At 36.1% G+C, this 10,671-nt stretch overlaps 1 protein-coding gene and 1 non-coding gene across 3 annotated transcripts; one reads left to right on the top strand and one right to left on the bottom strand.

Annotated features, from left to right (window-relative positions):
* Positions 283 to 354, top strand: TRNAE-UUC. Its single transcript has one exon. It is a non-coding gene; the product is annotated as a tRNA-Glu (tRNA).
* LOC109356831 lies at positions 934 to 10,025 on the bottom strand. Of its 2 annotated transcripts, XM_019600395.1 has the most exons (10): positions 9,417 to 10,025; positions 8,579 to 8,665; positions 6,632 to 6,721; positions 6,028 to 6,108; positions 5,678 to 5,872; positions 4,972 to 5,580; positions 3,442 to 4,380; positions 2,867 to 3,013; positions 2,105 to 2,493; positions 934 to 1,444 (listed from the first exon to the last, which is right to left on the bottom strand). In XM_019600395.1, the coding sequence occupies exons 1-10, from the start codon at positions 9,483 to 9,485 to the stop codon at positions 1,312 to 1,314; spliced, it is 2,739 nt and encodes a 912-aa protein (XP_019455940.1). In that variant the 5' UTR covers positions 9,486 to 10,025; the 3' UTR covers positions 934 to 1,311. The 2 variants fall into 2 exon arrangements, with proteins under 2 accessions (XP_019455940.1, XP_019455939.1); XM_019600394.1 differs by having other exon boundaries at positions 3,442 to 5,580.

The following is a 10,671-nucleotide window of genomic DNA, read 5'->3' as shown; positions in this document are numbered from 1 at the left end:
AAGTAATGATCTTTAATATCCGAGACCTTAGTGATAATTTTGCGTAAAAATATTAGAACTTTTAATCTGATTATTTAATCTTGTTGCATTTTGAATTTTAAGGATATAAGCATGATTTCATTGAAAAATAGATGTAATATTCATAAATGACGATATACTTACTTCAGTCTTCAGTAGAAATTTTTATTGAAATCTTCGACATATGCCCTTAGATACAAGAGTTGTGCAAGTGGATATTGATTTGATTGATACAAGAATAAGAATTGTGAAGGGAACATAAGATCCGTTGTCGTCCAGCGGTTAGGATATCTGGCTTTCACCCAGGAGACCCGGGTTCGATTCCCGGCAACGGAATTTTTGTTTTTCTTCAACATTCTTTGTTGAATGTTAACAATGTTTATCAACTACACAATAGTCTTATTTTTATGCTCTTTGTCTTCATTAACATCCATGCACTCTGAGTGGAGATAACATATATGGAAAGGGTGGATGAGTTGTATTACCTTATTCCAAACAGTTGAGAACTTCCGACTACTATTGATATTGATAGGTCTACCCAAGTGGTGGAACATATATTATAATTTGTAACAATGGGGGTCTGCGTTTTGTTCATTTGAGAGTGCAAGGAAAAACATAAGTAGAGATGCATTACATATTCGAATTAGGCTTAGCTTACTTTTGGAGTGGAATGAGTGAGACAAAGTATCTATCTCATCCTCAAATGAAAAAATTAAAGTTGTTGGATTGGGTTAACAAGGTGGATTGATATATGCATTTCTTTCATAGATGGTGTAAAGGGTACAAAAATGTTAAGGAAAGATAACAACTATTTAACAAATATGTCACTAATCTGTATCTTGAACAACGTTAAGCAATACAACTCATGATAATGCTATGTAGTATTGCATTGACAAGAAAGATTGAAACAAAGCATTTGCCAAGACTATCAACTATTTAGAGCTCCTCCTCCTATGGTTTAAGGAATTTATAACTGGTGTGGAAGAAAAAATTGCAAATGCATTCGCTTATGAAATTTACACTGCAGCTACTTTCAACCAGAACCTGCAACCTACTAAGAATTTACATTTCTCACCCTCAATCCCCACACAAAGGTACATATAGGGAAAAAATGTGAAATAAAAAAAAAGGAATTAGAAAACCACAATCAATTCCTATTCTCTTGGATTATGCCAAATGGCCTGCTTCCCTCGCTGCTTTATATTAGATGGAAGCTAAATGTAATTGATCAGTGTAATATTGCTGCAATTCCAACCAAAATATGGAAAAACAACTCATTTACCGGTTGTCGTGTCAATGAGCCAGGTCTTCACTCCCAACGCCAACAGTGGACTTGTCAATCATGCGCACATTATATTGCTCATATACTCTTGCACGATTCTCAGCCCACCATTGTTCAGCTTGCTTCTCACTAAACCGCTTCCGACTGCATTCAGCAATGTAAATGTTAAAACTCACAGTATAAAACGGCTAATGTATGAAATACTGTATAGTTGTCTGAATTGCTACAAGCTTTTTCATTTCCTACCAAACACCAAATTATAGAGAATAAAGCATTATGGTGGAAATAGCTCTTATAGTTACAAGATAGAGAAAATATGTCATTGGTCAAGAAAAGAAACATGACAAAAACAGTCCTGTAACAATTGCTCCTAGCCACTTCCACTCTGACCAAATTTTGAAAGTAAAAACTTATAGTCTCAACTACTACGAGCCTCCATATATTAGTGTGATTTCTCAAACAGTGAGGGGCTACACTGGGGCGCAATTGTGATTTTGGATCCTCAGACATAAAGCATCACATGGTTGCTTCACTGCTAAAGGTACATAAGCAAGTAGTTCACTTGGATTGTTTCATACAATAAGGAAAGATAATATAACTATCTAATATGTACAAGTCAAGTACTCTAAACCGCATCAAAATGTATCAAGGCCTAAAAGAGAGTAAATTGCCATTAGCACTAAAGGTGGCTAATGACCTGGTAACAATTCTTTCAAGGCCTTACTAACATGTATATCATATTCTACACTTTGTAGATCAGCTTCAGTAAGTAGAAAGAAAAAAATTATCCTGTGCATTCCATACCTGAAGCGAACTCTCTTAAGCTCGATTACACCTCCTGGTAGGGAGGTGAGCGTAATATATACACCAGATTCATCTTGTTCAACCCATTCTGTCTCATTACGGGAATCACTATCCTTCATTCTGCTCCCATTTCTATTAGTTGCATCTGACTGGCTTTGTTTATTGTGACCAACACTACGGTTACTGATAGTGCTTGATCCATTAGAAAGTGGTTGGTTATTCAATCCAGTTAAGTCTGCTTCTGGGCTTGTTGCTTGAATATTCAACCGCTCCATGGAAGCATAGCTAACTTCATTGGAACCAAGAGAGGAACCAAATGAAGCAAGAGAAGAAGGTGATTTGATATTCCTAGCTGCTCCTAAAGGTAGCCTCTCAGCCATGTCCTTTAACTATTCAGTGCAAGAAACAAATAAATGTACAACCAGTTAGCCTTAAAGATTAACAATTATACAACTTTATTAACCCAAAAAAAATCTACTAATTGGGTTTTAGAATTGATATTGGGAGTTTGGGCCTGATTTTAACATCTGAAATGGTTTGTTTTTTCTGGGCCAAGATTTTATTGGAATAACAGATGATTTGTTTCAAAAGGAAGAGGAAAAGATGCCAGCCCACTATTTGCGTATAAACCCAGTATTATGCAAGGAAGTTCAATTCTTTAGATTTTTTGTTTCTCTGTTTTGTGTGTGTAAGAGTTTTAGGCTGTAATGTAATAGGAGTCTAATTTGTTAAAAGTGATTTGTAAGGTATCAAAGTTTCTACCTGGGAAGTAAGCGACTTTATCACTTCTTTTGCTGCTTTGCATTTGGCAGTTTCCTCCCCGGCAATTGCTATGGCATCTTTTAGCTGTTTAGTTGTTCTTTCCAACTCAATTTCTTGAAGTTGGGCTTTTCGAGTCAGGTTTTCCACCTAAATAAAAGAGAGGAAAAATCAGGCTTACTACAAATAGAAGTGAGTTAAACTGCTTTGGCACAGCTTAAAAAATATAGGAGGAAAGGAAGGAGAAGAAAATAATTCCAGCCTATGGAAGTATTTTGTAGATATCAGACAATGCAACAAGCCATTAAAGTTTTTTGCAATTGATATGCAGCTTCCTACCAACATCCAAATATACTAATTTGAATTAGCATACATCTCCCTTCTTGTCTATGTTTCCACATGGTATCTAATTATCTATGTCATTTTCTTCAGAGCTAATACACATAAATTAATGTCATATAAAGGAATAGTTTATATATAAAAAATGGTGCTACTTGTGAGCCCACTCTATTAAAATTATATTCAAACATTAACAGGGAGAAAGGAATTACTGTCAGCCAAAGCAAAAAACAAGATACCTGTGATCTTAATTTAATAACCTCCTGACTAAGGCTATCATTCGTCTTCTTAGCATCATCGACAACTATCTTCGGTGAAGTAAGGCCTCCTAGTGTTGGAGTTGGAGTGGTTGAACGAGGTGGACTAGGCCGTCTAGATATTGGGGATGTTGCTCGGGAAACAATTCTAGATCCAGGAACAGAAGCTGAGAAGAACTTCTTTGATGATCCAAAAACAGGATTTAAAGATTTAGAAATATTCAGTGCTCCCCATTGTGAACCCGCATTTGGAACAGGTGAGACACGGCTACTGTTGAATTCCAATTTCTTGTTTTTCTTTGAGGACTTGCTTTCCACTTGTTGAAACGATTCCATTGAAGAAAATCTGGCAAGTTGATTACGAGATTTGGAATCCAATTTATCATCCTTATCAATTAACTCAAGTGACCCTTGATTGATACTTCCTCTTCTGCTCACGGCAGAATGAGATGAAGGATCAGATTCTATAGCTTTCCTTAGTTTATTAAAACAATTATCACAGACACGATAAGGTTTGTTGGGGTTTGGTGCCATTGAAGCCTTAAGACACTTCTTGCTGCTACATGAATGGCAAAACACAAGCCCACAATTGTAACAGTTGTGACGTTTTCTTTTGAAATTAAATGGAAGACGACAGCCAGAACACATGGACTGGTCAACACCAGATACCCACTTATGCAGACAGATAGCCGCAGTGAAATTAGTACCACAAGCAATACTTTTGACTTGTTTGTCTTTCAGAGCTTCTACTAATGTTGGGACATTTTTATCATCTGTGTCACCATGGCCTAAACGGCCATTGGCACCCTTCCCCCAAGTGTAAACTTCAGTCCTTGATGTTAAAGCTGCAACATGATAAGCACCACAAGCTATCTCCTCCATAAAACTCTTCGAAAGCTTTCCTTCAACACAGGTTGGTAGCTTCCCATCGGCTTGAGGATTTCCCAACTGGCCATAAACAGGACTGCCCATTGTATAGACATGGCCTGAAGTCGTTAGTGCAACAGTCATACTTTCTCCACAAGCAACTTGACAAAAATTGGGTTCAACAAGGGCCGCAACACAGGTTGGAACAAGTTTTGCTTCCTTATCACCATGTCCAAGTCGACCTTTGTCTCCATCACCCCAAGTAAACAGCTTCCCTGAAGAGCAGTTGCTGGAACTTGAATTTCCAACCATGACTTCAACAACTGCAGCAGTATGCCAAACCCCACAAGCAGCCCGTACAGTACGAAGTCCTTTAAGGGACTCAACTTCCCTTGGTAACGACACATTTTTTCGGTCTCCATGACCCAGAACACCAAATGTACCATCACCAAAAGTAAATAATTGCCCAGCAGAGGTTACGACAGCAGTATGCCATGGTCCACAAGAAATAGATGAAACATGTATGCCCTCCAAGGGTCCATTTACTCTTTTAGGGACACAGTGGCTCACTTGATTTCCATGGCCCAGAAGACCATAATTGTACGTGCCATCACCCCATGTATAGAGATCACCAGAGAGTGTCACAGCACACGTATGATACTCCCCACAAGCTACAAGTTCGATATTTGTATTACATAGAGATTCTATGAGCTTTGGGTGAAGAACATCAGAGTCAACACCGTGCCCAAGCCTGCCTCCTGATTCCTCCCCCCATGAGAAAATTTCACCTTGTTTGGTCACTAAGGCTGCATGTTGTCCACCACAAGCAATGTTCTGTACATCAAGAACTACTGCAGATTCCAATGCCTTGGGAAATAGTGAATCCATTTTTGCTCCCAAACAACTCCCAACTCGGTGAGTCCCACCACCTAAAACACCATCACCTGTGCCTTCCCCCCAAATGAAAACATCACCTAAGGCGTCACCATCATCATGACCAGAACCTTGGCTAGATGAGCTAACAGCACTTGATAGACTAACTCTAAAAGCATCCATACCCATTGACTTCATGTGACCATATGTACTATCTGATCCTCCGGATGATACAGAGTGGACTGAGCCACTGGCAGACTCTGGAGGGAAGAAAACCTTTGGAGGAACAGCATACAGAACCACATCAGAAAATGCTTTGTCCAACCCATTCTTTGGGGGGCTCTCATATGGGCTATGAAGGCGAAGGTGATCCCCACTATCCTGAATAGAACAAACAAAATCCTATCAATATTCATCTTCAACTGAAATGGAGTGAAACAGGTAGAAAATGGGAAAATACCTAAGAACATATTAATACCTTTTGCAAGCTTTCATTACTATCAAATGGAGAATTTAAAGGTGAACTTCTTCTTGTGTATGTCCGAGGACTATTAGCTTCAGATGGAACGCCATCGCTTCTTGAATCAGTTCTCCACTTTCGATGATGGCTACGGGAAATTAATGCTTTCAAACCACTGAACCAAACTTCAGCTTCATCTTTATCCTTACAAATCTAGTAGAAAAGAATCAGATCATCAGATTATGTTAAGCTTATATAGTCAAAATACATTGATGCTGTTCACAATGACAATAAAATCTGTACAACCAAAGCAACAAAACCAACAGCAACAAGAAATCCCAAAAGGAGGGGAATGAAGAAATCCATACCATGTCCAGTGACCTATCATTGTAGATAAGAGAAAAAGACTGGTATTCCTTCTCAGGTCGCGGATATCTTTGAAAGATAGGCTGAAAAATTTGGGGCCATGTCTTATCAAATCATACTTGAAATAATTCATTTCAGATACCGAAAGTCAAGAAGCAGCTACAAATATATTTTGATTATTAAACACATCCATAAACGTGCTCATCGAAAATAATCGAGTTCGTGCATTTATGATATATTTTTAAATAAATATTAACTTACTGCAATAAAACACCAGAATAGCACAAACATCAGCGTGTACATAAATTCCTCCAAGCAAAACTGGACCCAATAGTTGCCATAAACAAGCACATTGGAAAATATTTATGATTCATCAACAGAAACAAAGCCCTTTACTAATAGATGGATACAAATGATGTCATATTTATATATCTTCACTTTAAACAAATGGAGGTTACAAGATTTCATATAGAGATAAGTAACATAAATTGTATTAATCACAGAAACATCAAATAGAACAGAACTATCTGAAGAAACTATATATTGTTGGCTAAATATGAGAATCAAAACAGTACAAGGATTCCACTATCAATTTTTTTTACCTACCGTGCGTTGTCCAGAGATAATTCTAGACACATGGCTCAGTTTGAGATGCTTCTCTTCTTTCCCTGAGAACCATATCAAAACAGATTCATCCTGAAAGCAATAATAAATCAAATATTTTCAACTTTTGGCAACTGGAAAACATCTACGAAGTTTAATATAATGGAAAGAATAAATGTATATAAAAATTGCAAAACAAACCACCTGCAACTGTGCAAGATTATCACTATAAGACAAACTCAGCTGATTCTATAAAAGCCATGCACGCCCACCAAATACAGCAAAGTTTGATATGGTATTGTCAATAAGGTAACTGTTAGAATATTAACATTTATGTTACAGTATTCACATTTAAGCTACAATGTTAGCACTTGATCAATGTATTAAGTTGAATATAGCCGGTGATTAGGCTATAGGTTAGCTACCAATTATTAGGACATAAGTTGGCCTCTAATTAACAACTAATTCCTATCTTATCTAGTATGCCTACTCATCCAATGTAACATATCATCTATGCTACATAGAGTTTATTCTCTTGACATTTTATCGCACAACATTTCAGTCCCATATAACATTGTAGGTCATATATATGTGCGGTAAAACTTACCCTTAAGCCTGAGTATTACCTTTTTATCACTATGATATAGATCAACATGTAGGATTTTTTGAAGTTAAAATTATAAAGAAACATGAGTTTGGGATTTTGCCCCTTTTTTAATCATATTAAAAAAAACATCAAGAAGCATTGTGGATGATGGCCTACAACATTGGCATGGGCCACACCACAAAGGATGTGGGTTTGTGGTAAAAGATAAATTGCGTAATAGTTAGAATAGCAATATATATGTACATATAAAATACTATATATTATATATATATATATATATATATATATATATATATATGATGTTGATGTTGATGATTAGTCCTATATAGAATATTTTCTATGAGTAAGTGTCATCTCCATTAATGGAGAGACAAATATCACAAAAAACAAGGGAAATAATAACAAGATAATGAAGATGATCCTTATTCATTTTCTACTATTTATGGAAGCCCAATTCAGGGATGTGGCGACTGGTCCTCGTTAAACGGTAGTGTTAGTTCTAAAACGGTGATATTGTTTTTCAAATAGGGCTTATGACTTAATGTATGGTGATGGGTCATTTGATTTATGGCTAATGTATGCTATGTTCTAAAGAATGACCCATACCAAAGAGTTATACCTATTATGACAGACGAAACAATGAGTCTCCCCACTTGTGAAATAAATTGTGTATATCTAACATTCTTATATTTTCTTGTATACTATCTATATATATATATATATATATATCAAGCCAGTTTGTGTACCAAATCTATTGAACTATACTTTACTAAAGTTCGGTCCATTTATTTGACGAGCTTAATTTTCAGCTCAAGTTCAATGCATTTGATTTGTTAACTAAGCTAATTAACAAGTCTAGTCTCGAACTACTTTTGAGTTGGCTTAGTTCATTGCCAACCTTGTGCCACATCCCATGACCTAAACTTTCATTTTTCTATTGCAGAGTTCCTAGAACTCCTTTGTTTGGTTGTCTTCTCTGTTTTAGTTTCCACTTTCCAGTAGCTATGTTCCACCTTCCAGGCATCAATTATTGGACATACTCAGCCATTTATTCTCCTACATTCCCTTACTCCAGTGTATTTTTGTTCCATTGACACTACCTGCTCGATCTTCTAGCCTCTAATATCGCATCAGCTCCTTCTCTCTGAGTTATTGGTGTTTTCCGTGATTGTTATTACTACCTACCATTGGGACCAAGGAATCTCCTGCATGTAGGCTTTGAGCTTGGTTTTGAAAAAAAGAGAGGCAAAGTAATGCCAAATATGTAAATATTTAAAATAAGACATGCTTTAACAAGGATTCAAGGAATAATTTAAATCTACATACAGGAGTACAAAACTCACATTTGAAAGACGAAAGGGGCAAAATTTGGGCTTTCCCCTTCTTCCATACTTGAGCAAGTAAGCCCCTTTCTTTAAAGCAGTAATGGCCTGTCATTAAGATCAACAAAGGACTTCAATCAGAATAAGATTTTTAAAAAGGAAAGTTCAAAGATAATTAACGAACACAATGGTTTTCTACAAATTCATCAAAAGACTTTTCGTACTAATAAGTATTTTCCTATATAAAATGTTAAAGTTACGGACAAAAAGCTAACTAATATAAGATGATTATGTGCTCCTAGTTAAAAGGTGAAGCAAATTAACGAGTCAAACTTATCACCGCTGGACTTCCATTGACATGTCAGAATTTAACTCCTATAAAAAACAAACCAAAGTTGTGGCATGTCACATAGTCAAGTTGTAGAATCAGCCTCTTGCAAAGTAAGGTAAGGGTGCCTACTACAAACTTACAAATTGAGTCCAAACCTCTCCTAGACCCATGCATTGTGGAGGAGCTTTATACCACTGGACTACCTTTTTTAACTAAACTAAGGAAATTAACTACTTCCACCCTCATCTCAAACTTTTACGAAGCCAATTAATTATTCCCTCCTTCATCTGAAACTTATACTAAATCAATTAACTATTTCCTCCTTTAACTAATTTACTAAAATCACGATATCCAGAATGTTGTGCAAATAATGCTGCCAACAATTATCACAGCAGCAAATAAGAACATTGTTAACATCAGTACGCTACATAGATGCAAAATCTATAAAGGAAACAGTAGTATAGCAACAAAATGCAAACAATAAGAAAAACGAAACTAAGATGCTATCAGCTAACAAGACCAAAGTACCTGCTCAATGTCTCTTTCAACAGTACCAGTTCTGTTAAGATCCGAAGTCATTCTATCACCACGTGACATCACCCGATAGAAACAATTTAAAAATCAAAAAATCAAAAAGCACTATTAGAAACTTTTTCTCAAATCTAAACACTAATCGTTCATTCACCCATTTTCATATCCAAACCCTTCCATTCATCAATTCGCTCAAGAATTAACTCAAAACTCTCACTCAACCCCAAATTGACACGCCTCAACAGTTCAAACCCTTCACTAGAGCTCAAATCCACCATGATTCAGAGCTCCATCGTGCACTCTCACACCGGAGCGTCACAGAACAACTAAGTGTGCTCCGAGGCGAACTCCGAAGCTGATTAGAAGCTTCTAGGTTACGCAGGAGTGAACCGATCGAGGAATGGATGGAATATTTCCACGGATTCCGGTGATCGAGAGGTCTCTGAGCTCAGGGCAGTGCGGCGGAGAAGAATATCGGAGCGAGAAAGTGCGGCGAAATGAAATAGAGAAGTTAGAGAATTGTGATCTGTGAAGATTAATTGCGGAAGCGAAAGAGAAATTTAGAGAGAGAAAGAAAGTGAGAGTTATAAAAAAGATTAAAAAAACTAAGAAGTGAAAAAGAACTGAGTTAAACACAGAAACGAGCTAAATGAATAAAAAACAATTTAAAAAAGAAAATATAAAGTGAATGGGATGAAATAAGATTGGACATGATGTTGCGTGAATTCTCCAATTTGCCACTGCTTTTCTTCCCAGAGAGAAAAAATTAAACAGCATTTTTTTTTTAGTTGGGAATATTCACATTTATGTAGGATTAATTTTCTCACAACTTTTTTTATCCACGAGTACTCGAATTTAAACTCAAAATTTTATTTAAAATGAATCAAATATATATCACTTTAATATCCGTTGGTAATTAAGGAGATTTGAATATGATAGATAAATAAATAATTTAGAAAAATGGGATAATGGCTTTTTATGGTCGTTATTGAGTCAATGCATATATTTATTAGCTTAAAACAAAACGCCAAATTATTATTAAACAATTATAGTATTATAACTTAAAAGTTGGAAAAAATTATGAAGCTTTTTCTATGCTAGATAATTGTAGTGCCGAAAATGCCGGAATCGCTTTATCATGATTGGCTAGCAGTGATAAATGAACCAGTTGAGAATACTTTTTCCTTTTATTCAGGACTAATATCTTTTCATGATTCTATTTCCTTATTGGGACCAAACAATAATATTAACA

The sequence above is a fragment of the Lupinus angustifolius genome, chromosome LG09, assembly GCF_001865875.1.
Source record: "Lupinus angustifolius cultivar Tanjil chromosome LG09, LupAngTanjil_v1.0, whole genome shotgun sequence".
Lineage (NCBI taxonomy): Eukaryota > Viridiplantae > Streptophyta > Magnoliopsida > Fabales > Fabaceae > Lupinus > Lupinus angustifolius.
Note: the sequence above shows the minus strand (reverse complement) of the source record. Positions and strands in the feature narration are given on the sequence as shown.

Coding starts and splice junctions, on each gene's coding strand:
- LOC109356831 (XM_019600394.1), bottom strand. CDS start 9,485: ATGTCACGTGGTGATAGAATGACTTCGGATCTTAACAGAACTGGTACT. Junction 5,873..6,027: donor ATGATAGGTCACTGGACATG/GTATGGATTTCT, acceptor CTTTTCTACTAG/ATTTGTAAGGATAAAGATGA. Junction 2,494..2,866: donor TAAAGTCGCTTACTTCCCAG/GTAGAAACTTTG, acceptor TGCACTGAATAG/TTAAAGGACATGGCTGAGAG.